This window comes from Heterodontus francisci, chromosome 14 (assembly GCF_036365525.1).
Source record: "Heterodontus francisci isolate sHetFra1 chromosome 14, sHetFra1.hap1, whole genome shotgun sequence".
Lineage (NCBI taxonomy): Eukaryota > Metazoa > Chordata > Chondrichthyes > Heterodontiformes > Heterodontidae > Heterodontus > Heterodontus francisci.
In genome coordinates, this window is record NC_090384.1 from 80,503,584 (window position 1) to 80,521,142 (window position 17,559).

Sequence of the window (17,559 nt, forward strand, 5' to 3'; positions counted from 1 at the left end):
TTTTATTTGCAGTGCCTGTGGAAGAGTCTGTCAGTTTAGTGCCTTTATAGCCACTCCAGGTGCTGCTCCACAAACCACTGACCACCTCTAGACGCTTACCCATTGTCCCCCGAGACAAGGAGGCCAAAGAGAAGAGAAGGGGATTGCCTTCCATTTCCTCCACCTCCACAAAAAATGTTTTGGCAAATTTCACCTCGATAAAGTAAATGGTACTAAATTCTTACATTGGCTTTCGTGGGCACTTTATTTACATATGGAACACTTCGCTCTTGGTTTCTTACTCACTACCATAGGAACAACTAATGCAACCACCCTCTATGGATAAGCAAAATATTACTATGGATGCTGGTAATCTGAAATTCAAAACAGAAAATGCTAGAAATCCTCAGCAGGCCTAGCAGCATCTATGGAACGAGACAGCATTGTTTGCAGGTGGATGACCTTTCATCAGAATGTTTTTGCAATAAATTACTGACTTGAAATGTTAATTCTGTTTCTCTCCATAGATACTGACTGACCTACTGAATATTACCAGCATTTTCTGCTTTTATTTTACCATCTAAAGAAACTACGTTAGAACCATGCAAACATTTGAGGTTTATTAAATTCGCCCGTTAGTGGTGAAACTTTCTCGGCACCTTTCTCTTGGACTAATGGTAAAACGATGGGTTTCTATGCATAAACCAGGACGTTGCATTATACTATTACTAAATGCATAAACTTTAAGGCATTATATTGGCTTGCATTTAAAAAAAAACTGATCAACGTGTGGGTCGGACTGGCAGTTCCAATAGGGAGATACATTAAAAAAAAACTGAATCGTTTACGAAATGGCAGTGATTTGTGTGTAGGTGGATGGGGGTGGACTGGAGTGTAGATTCTTTCTGGACGGGTGAATCAACATGGACTGAATGGCTTCCTGATTGCGTGTATTTTGTGATCTTGAGTGGCTTACAACAGGATGATACACCTGTCCTGATTGCGTGTATTTTGTGATCTTGAGTGGCTTACAACAGGATGATACACCTGTCCTGAATGTGTTTTATGCGTAGTGTTGCTTTGTCTTCTGACCTGTAACTTGTTTTTTTTGCCACAATTCACTCTATTGTATGTTCCCAGACACATCTGGCCACTGAATCACAAAAAGTTCTATCTGGGGAAATTAGTGTTTTTTTGCATATTAAAAGCTCAAACATGAATGGGTTGATGAATTCCTCTGAATAATTTCCTTTTCCCTTCTCACTTTAAACTTCAAGAGCAATGACATTTACCCTGATATAGTTCTGGGGAAAACTCCAATGTTCCATCCTGTGTTTTCTCTTTCCTTGTTTTCATACTGTTCCTTGGAATCCTTCAGTTGTGAGGGCAGTTTCCATATGTATGCTGCCAGCCAGCTTTTGTCACTGTACCACCATTATAATTGTCCAGCTACATTTGGTTACCAGATTGTGCATAGTCCTGGCTTTTGTTTTGAGCCATTTTGGCTTCTCTTCCTTGGCCCCTTTTATTTCTCATCTACGTGCAGCAGCATCTGAAAGCACAGCATTAATTTTCACATGTATGCTGATGACGCTCAGCTTCATCTCACCACCACTTCTCTCTACTCCTCCACTGTTGCTAAATTATCAGACTGCTTATCTGGCATCCAGTACTAGATGAGCAGAAATTTCCTCCAATTAAATATTAGGAAGACTGAATCCATTGTTTTCAGTCTCCGTTCCAAACTTGGTGTCATATTTGACCCCGAGATGAGTTTCCAACCTCATTTGTGCCAACACTAAGACTGCCTATTTCCACCTCCGTAACTTCACCCCTGTCTTGGCTCATCTGCCGCTGGAACCCTCATTTATTACCTCGAGACTGACACTTCCAACTCAAACCTGGCTGATCTCTCACATTCTCTGTAAACTTGTCATCGAAAACTCTGCTGCCTATGTCTTAACTCACACCAAGTACTATATATTTGACCTTGTCCTCACCAATCTGTCTGTTACAAATGCATCTGTCCACGACAGTATTGGTAGGAGTGACCACCGCACAGTCCTTTTGGAGACAGAGTCCTGTGGCACTACCACTGTGCTAAATGGGATCGATTCAGAACAGATCTACCAATGCAAAACTGGGCATCCATGAGGCATTGTGGACCATCAGCAGCAGCAGAATTGTACTCAACCACAATCTGTAACCTCCTGGCCTGGTATATCCTTCACTATACAATTACCATCAAGCCAGGGGACCAACCTTGGTTCAATTAGGAGTGCAGGAGGGCATGCCAGGAGCAGCACCAAGCATACTTCAAAATGAGGTGTTAACCTAGTGAAGCTACAACCCAGGACTACTTGTATGCCACACAGTGTAAACAGCATGCAATAGAGCTAAACGATCCCATAACCAACGGATCAAATCTAAGCTCTGCAGTCCTGCCACATCCAGCCGTGAATGGTGGTGGACAATTAAACAACTAACTGGAGGAGGTGATTCCACAAATATCCCCATCTTCAATGATGGGGGAGCCCAGCACATCAGTGCAAAAGATGAGGCTGAAGCATTTGTAACAACCTTCAGCCAGAAGTGTTGAGTGGATGTTTTATCTCAGCCTCCTCCCGAAGTCTCCAGCATCACAGATGCCAGTCTTCAGCCAATTTGATTCACTCCGCGTGACATCAAGAAACGACTGAAGGCACTGGATACTGCAAAGGCTATGGGCCCTGACAACATTCCAGCAATCGTGCTGAAGATCTGTGCTCCAGAAATTGCTGTGCCCCTAACCAAGCTGTTCCAATGTGAAAAATTGCCTAGGTATGTCCTGTACACACAAAGCGGGACGTCCAACCTGGCCAATTACTGCCCCATCAGTCTACTCTCAATCGTCAGTAAAGTGATGGAAGGTTTTGTCAACTGTGCTATCAAGCAGCACTTGCTTTGCAATAACCTGCTCAGTGACGCTCAGTTTGGGTTCTGCCAGGGCCACTCAGCTCCCGACCTCTCTACACCCTTGGTTCAAACATGGGCAAAAGAGCTGAACTCGAGGCGAGGTGAGAGTTGACTGCCCTTGACATTTAAGGCAGCATTTGACCAAGTTTGGCATCAAGGAGCCCGAGCAAAACTGGAGTCAATGGGAATCGGGGAAAACTCTCCACTCGTTGGAGTCATACTAGTGCAAAGGATGATGGTTGTGGGTTGTTGGAGGTCAATCATCTCAGCTCCAGGACATCATTGAAGGAGTTCCTCCAGGGTAGTGTCCTAGGCCCAATCATCAGCTGCTTCATCAATGACCTTCCTTCAATCATAAGGTCAGAAGTGGGGATGATTGTACCTTGTACAATGTTCAACACATTCGCAACTCCTCAGATACTGAAGCAGTCAGTGTAGAAATGCAGGAAGACCTGGACAATATCCATGCTTGGGCTGCTGTGTGGTAGGTGACATTTGTGCCACCCAAGTGCCAGGCAATGACAATCTGCAATAAGAGAGAATCTAACCACCTCCCCTTGACATTCAATGGTATTATGATTGCTGAATTCCCCACTATCAACATCCTGGGGCTTACCGTTAACCAGAAACTGAACTGGAGTAGCCATATAAATTCTGTGGCTACAAGAGCAGGTTAGAGGTTAGGAATCCTACGGCGAGTAACTAACTCGTCCTGACTCCCCTAAAGCCTGTCCGCGCTCTACAAGGTATAAGTCAGGAGTGTGATGGAATACTCTCCACTTGCCTGTTTGGGAGCAGTTTCAACAACACTCAAGAAGTTCGACACCATCCAGGACAAAGCAGCCCACTTGATTGGCACCCTATCCACAAACATCCTTCCACCACCAATGCGCAGTGGCAGCAGTGTGTACCATCTACAAGATGCACTGCACCAAGGCTACTCGGGCAGCAGCTTCTAAATCCACGACCTCTACCACCTAGAAGGACAAGGGCAGCAGCAGATGCATGGGAACGCCACCATCTGCAAGTTCCCCTCCAAGCCACACACCATCCTGACTTGGAACTATATTGCCCTTCACTGTTGCTGGGTCAAAATCCTGGAGCTCCTTTCCTCACAGCACTGTTGGTGTACCTACCTCACGTGGACTGCAGCAGTTCAAGAAGGCAACTCACCACTAAAGACCTGCTCGGCTCTGCAAAAAACCCATCCTGAGTCCAACAGAACCATATCCTACCTGGCCCGAGTCCTTCCATTTTTTTTTTTTTCCCAACCCGACCATCAGTTAACTTGCCTTCCGTTTTTCACTTTGTTGCTGAGCTGCACAAGCTTAAAAAAACTTTAACAAAACCACCTTTCTAGTCCAAGAATGTAATTAACATTGGAGCCACTTGCCTGTAATAGAGCGTGTCTGACCCGAGCACGAATGCCAGACCCGGAAGTGCGACCTGAACCTGACACATGTCGGGTAGCAGGCCTTTACTCACCATTGCCTTCTGAAGGGCAATTGGGGATGGGCAATAAATGCTGTCCTAGCGAGGTCCACATCCCATTAATAAATAAATAAGTCCCATTTCCCTATCACCTCTGTGCTCATTGACCTATGTTGGCCCCCGGTCAAGCAACGTCTCGTTTTTAAAATTTTCATCATTTGTTTTCAAATCCCTCCAAGGCCTTGCCACCCCGATCTCTAATCTCCTCCAACCCCACAACCCTCCAAGATATTCGAGCTGCTCTAATTCTGGCCTTTTGAGCATCCCCGATTTTTAATTGCTCCTGCATTGGTGGCCATGCCTTCAGTTACCTTGGTCTCAAGCTCTGGAATCCCCTTGTTGCACCTCGCCTTCCTCTAAAACCTACTTCTTTGACCGAGCTTTTGGTCATCTGACTTATCTCCTTTTTGTGGCTGTGTCATTCTTTGTCTTATTTGCTCCTGTGAAGTGCATTGGGGTGTTCTGTTACATTAACGGCGTTATATAAATATGTTAGCTGTACTTGGTTACTTCTCTCGCTTTGTTGGATAATAGTGTAGAACAGCGTTTTAACTTTGGCCTTTGATCATTTAAGTCATACCTTGTCGGGCTGAATGATAGAGGGGAAAATCTGCTAATAAAGTAGGCATCTTTTTACACTAACTTCTGAATACACAGGTGTTTTACTAGCATTCATTTCTAACCCCTGCTCAGAAAGTGGCCAGTTTATTCCCCTGTTTGCTAGGTGTCAGGAGTTATGGCATTATGCGCAGACAGCTAGAAGTTTGGCCACCTCTGTCTGAAGGGGAACATACATTGCAAAAGTGACGAACCAATTCGATGAAATGCAAATAGTGCTGCAGACAGCATTCGACTGAGTGTGGCCTTAAGGAGCCTTAGTAAAACTGAAGTGAATGGGAATTGGGGAAAACTCTTCATGGCTCAAGTCATAATCATTAGTAGAAAGGAAGATGGTTGTTGGTGGCCAATTATTTCATCCCCGGGAAATTACTGCACCATGTTCCTCAGGTTGGTGTCTGAGGCGCAACTATCTTCAACTGTTTCATTCACGACTTTCCTTTATCAAAGGTCAGAAGTAGGATTGTTAGCTCGTGATTGCACAGTGTTCAGTTCCATTTGCAATTCCTCAGCTAATGAAGCAGCCCATGCATGCCTGTAGGCAGGAAGACCTAGACAACATCCAGGTTTGAGCTGATTAAGTGGCAAATAACATTTGTGCTAGGCAATGATCATCTCCAATATGAGAGTCTAGACCTTACCTTGACATTCAATGGTAATTGTTGAAACTCCCACCATCCTGGACGTTACTATTGACCAGAAATTCAACTGGACCAGCCAAATAACTCCCATGGCTATTAGAGCAGGTCAGGGGCTGCATATTCTGCGGTGAGTGACATAACACCTGACTCCCCAAAGCTTTTTTTTACATGCTACTTGTTTATCACTAATTGGTTTGAAGATACAATTGGAGGAAGAAACTTGACCATATCTTTAATAATCCATTTGTTCAACTTTTTATTAAGTAACTACCATCTTCATTACTTTGAAACGGAAGTCCTTTTCTTATCTATATCGTATATGACATGCCCTTTATTTATTACACCTTAACATCATTTTTGTGCCCAGCTTTTTTTAGATGGAAAACCTGCATGACCAGTAGCCAAGTTGTTGTATGTCCATATGTAAATATTTATAATGGGGACATTCTATCCAAATATATCAATTTTCCGCTGTCACATTTTGTTGAACTAATTGAATCACTGATTCTTTTCCTTGACTAAGTGTGCAAAATGTTTTAAAATAAATTAGGAAAATTGCATATTTAACATAATTACATTTTCCCATTAAAATGTACTTTGCTATTTAATATCTTCAATAAAGTTTTCACTCCTCGGCCTTGGCCTGTATCATAAGCCTGCACTTTAGCTGCAGATATTAATCTGTGTCTATTGGAAAGAGTTTTAAACCACATCTGTGTAGATTTCAGAACTACAGCACTGTGCATCTATATAGTTCCTGTAACTTCCAAGCTGTTTCACAGGAACCTAATCAGACAAAAATTGACACCGTAGGATAGATGACCAAATGCTTGGTCGAGAGGTTTTGAGCAGCGTCTTAAAGGAGGTGACGGGGCAAAGAACTTTAGCGTGGGAATTCCAGAGCCTAGGGCCTAGATGGCTGAAGGCACAGTTGCCAATGGTGGAATGATGTGGGGGCCGCACAAGAGGCGAGAGTTAGAGGAATACAGAGTTCTCTGAGGGTTGTAGAGCTGGAGGTGAGAGATCTAAATACAAGGATGAAAATGCTATATTTTAGGCTTTAGTGGATTGGAAGCCAACATAGACCAGGAAGTGCAGGGGTGTTGGGTGAATCGGACTTGATGCAAGTTAGGATGCAGCAGCGAGTTCAGATTTATGGGGTGTGGAAGTTGGGAGGCCAGCTTGGAGAGCATCAGAAGAGTCTAGTCTGGAGTTAATGGAAGTACTGATTAATGTTTCAGCAGCACGTGGGCTGAGGCAGTTGTGGGGTCGGACTATATTGGAGGTGGAGTAGGCATTCTTTGTGGTGGAAATATGAATTTGGGAGCTCAGACTCGTGTGGTTGACAGCAATCTGCTTTGACCAGATACTGGCTGGGGAGGGAGAGTGTGGAAACACAGATTGTGGTGGAGAATCCCCAGTGTTTAATTGGATGAAATTTCTACTGGTCCAAGATTGGATGTCGGACACACAGTCTTGCTAACGCAAAAGCTTGGTGCGGTGGGTTGAGATACTTGAGCAATCTAGCCTTGTCTTTGGATAATGTTGCTTCTGGGTAGTTTGTAGATGCGAAATCATGGGTTGATAGATTCATGTGGGACTCCAGAGGCAATTCTGTGGGGGTAGGGAGAGAAGTCATTGCAGGAAATTCTGTCTGACTGATTAGGTAAGAGCAGAACTAGGCTAGGGCATTCCCACTCAGCTGGACAACGGAGAAAGGTGTTGGAGGATCGTATGGTCAACCATATAAATGGCTGCAAACCAGTCAAGAAGAATGAGACATGATTGCAAATCATGGTTACAGTCATAGAAATGTAAATTGTGACTTCAATTAGAACTTTGCAGCATGCAGACTGTATCGCCATAGGTAACAGTTGCCTTGTCATGTGAGAATGAGTTTCTTTGTGTTTTCCAAAAGGCCTTGAAGAAAACTGGAACTTGAATTCTGTACATGTTGTGTTATCACTCTCATTCTGTCAACAAGTAAATGCTGACAACGTAGTTTCCCTGAGCTGAGGATGGACCTTCTCCTCAAATTATTATAATTCTGTGGTGATGCTAAAATGTTAGCCCTGCAGTGATGAAAGAATGGTGATATCTGAGCCAGGTCATCCAGATTGGGATTTGGAGGTGATGGTATGCCTGTGATGGTGCTGTTAAAGTAACCTTGGGGAGTGTCTGCAGTACATCCTGTAGATAATACTGCAGCCCTAGTGTGTCGGGGCATGTAAGAAGTGGATTCTGATTTCAGTGGCTGGGTTGCCAATTGAGTGGACAGCTCTGTCCCGAATGATCTTGTGCTTCTTGCATGTTGCAGTTGCACTTAGCCAGGTGTGTGGTGAGTATTCCACTTGAGCCTTATAGTAGAGAGACATTGAGGGGTCAGGTGGTGAACTAGCCATTTTGTGTTGAGTTTTAGGAAACCGCAAGAAGCATTTAAAGAAAGAGCCGATGAACAACTAACCCCTCTCTCCCAGAAGATGGATTTCACAAGCCATGCTTCTGAGTTGTATTTTTTTTTGCATGAGGTTGTAAGCATCTTTATCTGTAAAGCTGTTTGTTGTCATTAAGTCACTAAAACCAATTATTTAAAAATGTGTTTTAGTCTTAGTACATTTTTACCTCACTTGCCCTAAAAGCTTAGTTTTACAGTAGTCAGGATATGAACCACTCATTGTAAAGTACCCAGCCTCAACCCTCCTGTTGTAGCTATGGTGTTGTTGGTGCTGACCGAATTAAGCTTCTGGTTGTGGTGGCTCTCACTATATTGATAGACTTAACAGTGATGGTCAGGAAAAGGTTATTGGACCATGTTGCTGGAGGATGTCATTGAGAATGACACTTTCCCGGTATAAATTCTGCAAGTTCTTAATCTGGCAAGTATATTTATTTTAAAAATAGTTTCTATTCTTTTGTGAGTTGCTCCTAGATAGTTCCTGTAATTACAGTTCTAATTAACCAAAAAAATTCATTGATAATGGATTTCTCTCTTTCGCATTTAATTGCTGTTGAAAAATTAAGTTTCAGAAATCTTGAACTGTTTTTGAGACTTGAATTTAATAACTTAAACTAAATGAACTTTTGAGCATTGAGACAATTTTTATTAAAAATGTTGTTGTGATAAAAAATGTATGTTGAGTAAATCTCAAAATGACAAAGTATGTTTTCTCCTGTGCTCCTGGTACATTGGGGGCGGGGGATCACATTGGCAAAATGCACATTTTTGTGTGATTCTTCGTCAATTTTAAGTAATTTTACTTTTTTCAAAATACTTTTAAGGTAGGATTGTAAAGACAAAAGCCACTTAACAATGGGCAATGTCATGTGGGAGGAATGGAATACTTGAGACACAAAAAGGGCAACAGTTGGGTAGAGGAGGAGACTGAGCGAGAATGCCGCATTGGTGAGAGTGGGGACCTAGGGATACTTTGGTCATGTTCTCCTGGGTTGCTCCCCCAATATTGCTAGCTCCTTTCAAATCATTTGGTATAATAAGCCTTGTTCTTTATAAAGAAAAATATCACTAGCTCATTCTGATAATGCCATAGAAGAGCTACTAGTAACTATATAAATTGTTTCTGATCACTTAAAATCGACACCAGTTACTGCAGGAGTAAACTGTTTCAAGCCAGTTACATGACTATATCCTAAACTTCTAATGTGTGGTATGTCTCAGATTTTATTGCATAAAAATACATGCAGAATTGAGAGCTCATACTATTTTGGAGTTGTCCTGCAACTGGATCACACAGGAACCAGATCATGGCAGATTTTGTGCAGCTTTCTGGTATTTCAGGAATATAGCTGGGTAGTTGTACACTACTTTTGAATTGCAGCTAAATGGTGGTGGGGGGGGGGGGGGGAAGGAAGTATAACTTGAGGCTTCTCCCCCCAGGGAAAACAGTGGGAGCCCGTAGGTGTTAATGCTGCAGTGAAAGTTGTTTTGGATAGTCATGTGTGTTTATTTTCCCCAGGTTGCTGTTTAGTGAGTATATTACGTAATCACCATGGGGGATGAATGCGAATGGATGAAATTGCCGATTGACCAGAAGTGTGAGCATAAGGTATGTGTAAGACTTGTTTTAAGTTGCAAGTATAATTAGAAAGATTGTTAGTAAATATTTGTAAAGGATTAACAATTAAAGCTCATCAGCTTTAACCAAATCTGAGGTAGATACTATGTGCAACAGTTTTCATTGAAAACATAAATAAATGTTTACTGGGCTACACATAACTTGATTTGGGAGCAAAAACCTTTATTTATATAGATAATTCATGGTTTGCTTTACCCACAGCATTTTAAGATATCTGTACATTTCATGCTAATAGCTGAAGCTTATTGACGAGCATGGTACTGAAATTTGTTGACTTGCATGGTACAACAGAATTTTGGGCATCCTTGATTGTCACTGCCTTTGACATGGTGCTATGTGATGGTATTTCTTTGATAAAGGTTTGCTTGCAAAGAATGGAAGCCTTCTTAGTTACTGACCTGCCAATTACAGGTAACTAAATGTAACAATCCAGTTGTTTTAATCACTGTTCATGTTCACTTGCTGAATTTCTCTATTTTGTGGGGAAAGCTGCATGGAACTTAATAGGACAATAGTTTGCATCTATACATTGCCTTTAACATCAAAAAGGTACTATATAAATGCAAACTGGAGTGGCAACAGATTGGAGTTACAGAAAGGATATGGTGATGAGGTGGCCTTGTTGGTTTTTCTTGCCTTGCCAGTTACCAGACTTTTTTAGGTTCCTAACCCCATTTTTTCACAAGACAATCTGGTCTGTCCAGTAGCACAAAACACACTGAGTACTTGAGTCGGTGCTATTTGAAATTAATGCTGAAGTCCCAGTGGAGGTGTCAATTTGTTGGTTTGGAAAAAAGAATGGGCGGCACAGTGGCGCAGTGGTTAGCACCGCAGCCTCACAGCTCCAGCGACCCGGGTTCAATTCTGGGTACTGCCTGTGTGGAGTTTGCAAGTTCTCCCTGTGTCTGCGTGGGTTTCCTCCGGGTGCTCCGGTTTCCTCCCACATGCCAAAGACTTGCAGGCTGATAGGTTAATTGGCCATTATAAATTGCCCCTAGTATAGGTAGGTGGTAGGGAAATATAGGGACAGGTGGGGATGTGGTAGTAATGTGGGATTAGTGTAGGATTAGTATAAATGGGTGGTTGATGGTCGGCACAGACTCGGTGGGCCGAAGGGCCTGTTTCAGTGCTGTATCTCTAACTGAGTTGCTCTACAAATGTTTGAATGCCGTTGGGAAATGAACAATTATCCTGCATTTGAACAATGGAGTTTTTTAAATGCAGCCCCCGGTAAAATCTTTCTCCTGAAAATTGGAGAAACTCCAAAAAAGGTAAAAATCAAGTTGAACTGACCTCATTACCGCAGCTCCATAACGCTTACTTTTTGAAACTCCTATCTCTTTCACTTATTATAAATAAGAAGGTTGGATGCATTGTATGCTGACTTAATTGATATATTAGCACTTGAGGTACTGAAATCCATTGATCCTGGGCTGTGGGAGGAAAAATTAGTTATGGGCAGGCTCCTGGTGGTCTTTAAATAATCTTGTATAGAACAATGTTGCAAGCATAGCTTTAAACTCCAAAATAAACTGGAATTTTGGAATGGAACTTGGGTAAAGAAATGGAAACTAGTGAATTTCATACAAGATTGCTTTCTAATCTGATTAAAGCAAGAGCGTCACTAAGAGTTAACTTGCCAGACACAGATTTAAATAAGAGTTATCGGACATTCATTAAGCATGTAGTCAAAATTGATTAAGTGAGAGAAAGCAGGGAATAGTGGTGAACGATTTGCTTTCCTGCAGCATAAAAACATAGTGATTTCCTTGTGTCAGTATTTGGGCTATTTTGTGCATTAATAACCTGGTTTGGGTATACAAGATATGATTTCCGAGTTTGCAGATGATGTGAAACTTGGAAATGTAATATACAAGATTAGTATCCTCTTTTAGGAGCACAAAGATTGGTAAGATGGGCAGACACATGGCAGATGAAATGTAATGCAGAAAAGTGAGAAGTGGTACATTTTGGTAGGAACAATGAGGAGAGGCAATATGAACTAAATGGTAGAACCTTTAAAGAAAGATGCAGGAGTAGAGACCTGGAGGGTACAGAAGTCTTTGAAGGTGGCTGGACAAGTTGAGAAAGCTGCTGTTCTTTTTATAAAAAAAAAAGGTATATGGGATCCTTGGCTTTATTAATAGAGGAATAGAGTACAAAAATAAGGAAGTTATGCTAAACCTTTATAAACACTGGTTAGGCCTCAGCTGGAGTATTGTCTGCACAGGAAGGATGGCAAGGCCTTAGAGAGAGTGCAGAAGAGATCTATTAGAATTATACATGAGATGAAGGACTGTTCTTTAGAACAGAGAAGGTTAAGAGAAGATGTGATGGATGTGTTCAAAATCTTGAATGCTTTTGACTAAGGAGCAACTGTTTTCCATGACAGAAGGGCCAGTGACCAGAGGGCACAAATTTGAACTGTTTGGCAAAAGAACTAGAGGCGACATGAGGAAACATTTTTTAACGCAGCAAGTTATTGTGATCTGGACTGTCTGAAAGGAGAGTGGAAGCTGATTCAATAGTAACGCTCGAGATTTGGATAAATATTTGAAGTGGAAAAATTTACAGGGCTATGGGGAAAGGACAATGGAGTGGGACTAATTGGATAGCTCGGCTAAAGGCATGATGAGCTGAATGACCTCCTTTATCATTCTATGATTAACTCAGCTGGCAAATTTGCTGACAATACAAAGATAGGTGTGAAAACAAGTTGAGGACACAAGTCTGCAAAAGGATATAGATAGGACAAATAGTGGGCAAAAATTTGGGAAATTGAGTACACCGAGGGGAAATGGGAGGTTATCTACTTTGGTAGGAAGAATATAAAAACAAAATATTGAAATGGAGCAAGACTACAGAATACTGCAGTACAGGGGGATCTGGGTGTCCTTGTACATGAATCTCAATGTTAGCATGCAGTTACAGCAAGTAATTAGGGAGGCAAATGGAATATTTGCCTTTATTGCAAAGGGGTTAGAGTATAAAAGTAGAGAAGTCCTGCTACAACTGTATAGGGTGTTGGTGAGATCACAGAGTGTACTTGATACAGTTCTGGCCTCCTTATTTTAAGGAGGGGTATACTGGCATTGGAGGCAAGAAAAGACACTCTGGGTTAAGTCCAAGGATGAAGCGGTTGCCATTTGAGGAAAAATTGAGCAGATTGGGCCTATACTCATTGGAGTTCAGAAAAATGAACCTTATTGAAACGTAAGATTGAGGGGGCTTGACAGGATAGATCCTGAGAGGATGTTCCCCTTGTGGAGGAATCTAGAACTAGGGGGCACAGATTCAGAATAAGGGGTCTCCCATTTAAGGTGGAGGTGAGGAGGAATTTCTTCTGAGGGTCGTTAATCTTTGGCATTCTGTAGCCAGAGAGCAGTGGAGGCTGGTCATTGAATATATTCAAGGTACAAGGGAGTCGAGAGTTATGGGGAGAGGGCAGTAAAGTGGAATTGAGGCTGTGATCTTATTGGATGGTGGAGAAGACTCGAGGAGCCAAATCGCTTAGTCCTGTTCCTATTTCTGATCTTTCCGGATTAATGACAAATTCCAGAGCTTGGGTCCTTGACAGCTGAAAGCTCGGCCACCAGTGGTGGAACGATTAAAACAGGGTTGCTTGAGGTCAGAATTGGATGAGTACACATATCTGAAGATTGTAAATGATTTGGCAATCAACTTTAGTAAGGATCAGGACATTTTTTTGATAGGCTAGAGTTTAAAGGAATGATGGAAGAGTTAACTGGCAATATTGTTGAAAGACCTACAAGTTGAAAAATGGAACACCATTAAGAAAAATACCGCGAGTATCTAAGATGACAACTGTAGATTGGAATAATTACCATTTGTTAACTACATTTTGCTATATTTAGCCAAGACTTTGAGCCCCTGTGAACTTTTTTGCAGAATGTAAAAGCTGATCAGTCACAAGATGGTCTGAAATTTCTGTTAACCTGTGCACCCTATATGTATGTTTGAAACAGTCAATCAGTTTGCCTGATGACTGTATATAGTGTAAACTTTACCTGCTGCTATTGTGTTATGAAGTACTGTTTCAACAACTGAGTTGGGAGTTCCCAGTTGGCATAGTACCTCTTGGGTGAATTTTACACAATTTTGGGGACCTTAGTTGGGTCAAAATATTCTTAATTCAACTACAAACTACAACAACAACTTTTACTTGTTTCGTGCCTTTAACATGGTAAAGTGCCCCAAGGTGCTTCAGGGGAGTATAATAAAATAAATATTTGACAGAGGTGCATAAGGAGATATTCGGGCAGAATACCAAAAATCTTGGTCAAAGAGGTAAGTTTTAAGGAGCATCTTAAAAGGAGGAAAAACAGTCAGAAAGGTTTAGGGAGTGAATTCCAGAGCATCGGGCCTTGGCAGCTGAAGGCTTTGGCTCAATTGGATGAGTGCAGATATCTCAGAAGGTTGTGGGGCTGGAGCAGATTGCAGAGGTAGGGAGGGATGAGACCATGGAAGGATTTGAAAACAAGGCTGAGAATTTCAAAATTGAGGCACTGCTTAATTGGAAGCCAAGTGTAAAGGTAACAACAGCATGGATGAAGGTTTCAGCGGCAGAGAATTTGATTGAGTTTTTCGAGGAGGTGACCAAGAGGATTGACGAGGGCAGGGCAATGGATGTTGTCTACATGGACTTTAGCAAGACCTTTGACAAGGTCCTGCAAGGTAGGCTGGTCCAGAAGGTTTGAACACATGGGATCCAGGGTGAGCTAGCAAATTGGATACAAAATTGGCTTGGTGATAGGAGGCAGAGGGTGGGAGTGGAGGGTTGTTTTTCAGATTGGAGGCCGGTGACCAGTGGTGTGCCGCAGGGATCGGCGCTGGGCCCTCTGTTGTTTGTCATGTATATTAATGACTTGATGTGAATCTAAGGGGCATGATTAGTAAGTTTGCAGATGACGCCAAAATTGGTGGTATAGTGGACAGTGAAGAAGGTTGTCTAAGGTTACAACAGGATATAGATCAACTGGGAAAGTGGGCAAGGGATTGGCAAATGGAATTTAGTGCAGACAAGTGTGAAGTGATGCATTTTGAGAAGTTAAACCAGGGCAGGACATATACAGTGAATGGCAGGGCCCTGGGGAGTGTTGTTGAGCGGAGAGACCTTGGGGTGCAAGTACATAGTTCCCTGAAAATGGCAACACAGGTAGACAGGGTGGTGAAGAAGGCGTACTCATCGGCGGAGGCATTGAGTACAAGAGTTGGGACGTCATGTTACAGTTGTACATAACGTTGGTTAGGCTGCATTTGGAATACCGTGTGCAGTTCTGGTCGCCGCACTACAGGAAAGATGTGATTAAGCTAGAGAGGGTTCAGAAAAGATTCACAAGGATGTTGCCTGGTTTGGAGGGCTTGAGTTATAAAGAGAGATTGGATAGGCTGAGTCTGTTTTCCCTGGAGCGAAGGAGGCTAAGAGGGGACATGATAGAGGTACATAAAATTATGAGAGGCATAGATAGGGTAGATAGCCAGAGTCTGTTTCCCATGGTAGGGGTGACTAAAACTAGAGGGCATAGATTTAAGGTGAGAGGGAGGAGGTTTAAAGGGGATCAAAGGGGTAAATTTTTCACACAAAGAATAGTGGGTATCTGGAGTGAGCTGCTTGAGGAGGTGGTGGAGGCAGGAACCGTACTTGAATGAGCAGGGCATAAAGGGCTATGGAATTAATGCAGGCAAGTGGGATTAGTATAGATAGGCATTATGGTTGGCATGGATGCGATGGGCTGAAGGGCCTGTTTCTATGCTGTACGACTCTATGACTGAGCTAAGGCAGGGGTGAAGTTGGGCGATGTTACGAAGGTGGAAATGGGCAGTCTTTGTGATGGTGTGGATATGTGGTTGGAAGTTCATCTCAAAAAATGAGTTGATAATGAATTAAGTAGGAGGTTGAAAAGCTATACAGGGTCCAATTGGTGTGTTGGTGGTGGGGGGGGTGGGGGCGGTGGTTGTGGTGCGGAAGAGAGAGAAGGGAGAAGTGTGAAATTGTTGAGGGAATGTAGGAATTTTGTGTAAGGGGTTGGTGATAATGTCTTCTATCTGTCTAATGATGGAAATTACCACTCATCCAAAATTGAATGTCAGACAAAGTCTGACAACCCAGACAATGGCGAGAGAGAGAGGTGGTGGGGAAGGTAGAACTGGGCCCTGTCAGCATATATGTGGATACTGATCTGTGTCTTTGGATGACATTGCCAAGGTAGAAAGGATCATACGAACATATGAATTAGGAGCAGAAGTAGGCCATTTGGCCCCTCTAGCCTGCTCTGCCATTCAGTAAGATCATGGCTGATCTGTGTGCCGTGAATTCCACACTCCCATCTACCCCGATAACCTTTGATTCACTTGCCTAACAAGAATCTATCTATCCCACCTTAAATTATTCAATGACCCGCCTCTACCACTTTCTGAGGCAGAGAATTCCAAAGTCGCACAACCCTCAGAGAAAAAATTTCTCCTCATCTCTGACCGAAAAGGGCAACCTCTAATTTTAAAATTGTGCCCCTTGTTCTGGACTCCCACATACACCTTGTCAAGACCCTTCAGTATCTTGTATACTTCAGTCAAGTCTCCCCTCACTCTTCTAAACTCCGGTGAAAATAGGCCCTGTCTATCCAACCTTTCCTCATAAGACAAACTGCTCATTCCAGCTATCAATCTAGTAAATCTCCTCTGAACTGCCTCCAACGCATTTACATCCTTCTTTAAATAAGGAGACCAGGATATGGGGTAAACCTTTTGGGACTGAGATGAGAAATTTCTTCACCCAGAGAGTGGTTGGTGAGCCTGTGGAATTCACTACCACAGAAAGCAGTTGAGGCCAAAACATTGTATGCTTTCAAGAAGGAGTTAGATATAGCTCTTGGGGGCGAAAGGGATCAAAGGATATGGGGGGGAAAGCGGAACAGGTTACTGAGTTGGGTGATCAGCTATGATGATGATGAATGGCGGAGCAGGCTTGAAGGGCCGAATGGCCTACTCCTATTTTCTATGTTTCTAAGTGCCCGGCTATAGCCTGCTTTAATGATCATTAAAGCACTTTTCCTATGACAGACGTTAAGCTAACTGGCCTATAGTTTCTGCCTCCACCACTCCCCCCCCCCCCCCCCCCTTTCCTGAATAGAGGAGTTATAATTGCTGTTTTCCAATCTCATGGAACCTTTCCAGAATCTGGCGAATTTTGAAAAATTAGCACCAAAGCATCTACTACCTCAAATAAAAACAAATTCTGGAAATACTCAGTAGTTCTGGCAGCATCTGTGGAGAGAGAAACAGAGTTAATGTTTCAGGTCAGTGACCTTTCATCAAAACTGGCAAAGGTGAGAAATGTAATAGGTTTTAAGCAAAGAATGTGGGGGTGGGGCTAGAGATAACAAAAGGAAGGTGTTGATAGGACAGGGTCACAGAGAATAACTGACCAGAAGGTCATGGAGCAAAGGCAAATGGTATGTTAATTGTGTGCTGAAAGACACTGCATTAGTGCAGAGAGAATGTTAATTGACAGAAAAATGAACAGCCCTGGCCCAAAGCACAAACATGAAAAAAAAACAGTGGGCAGGCACATAGTTAAAAAAAAAAATGAAACAAACTAAAACAAAATAAACAAATTTTAAAAAAAAACTAAAAATGAAAAGGTGGGGCCTGTCATGCTCTGAAATTATTGAACTCAGTGTTCAGTCCAGCAGGCTGTAGCGTGCATGATCAGCTGTTCCTTGAGCTTGCGTTGATATTTACTGGAACACTGCAGCAAGCCC

General features: G+C 42.5%; 1 protein-coding gene across 4 annotated transcripts in view; it reads left to right on the top strand.

Moving 5' to 3' along the window:
* ckap5 (cytoskeleton associated protein 5) overlaps positions 1 to 17,559 on the top strand; it is a 198,148-nt gene that overhangs the window by 8,002 nt on the left and 172,587 nt on the right. For 3 of the 4 annotated variants that reach the window (XM_068046465.1, XM_068046466.1, XM_068046467.1), the window contains exon 2: positions 9,659 to 9,748. In XM_068046465.1, the coding sequence (XP_067902566.1) occupies positions 9,692 to 9,748 (57 nt within the window). In that variant the 5' untranslated portion in view covers positions 9,659 to 9,691. Of the gene's footprint in view, positions 1 to 9,658; positions 9,749 to 17,559 lie in introns of those variants that run through there. The other variant, XM_068046468.1, reaches the window with a different exon arrangement.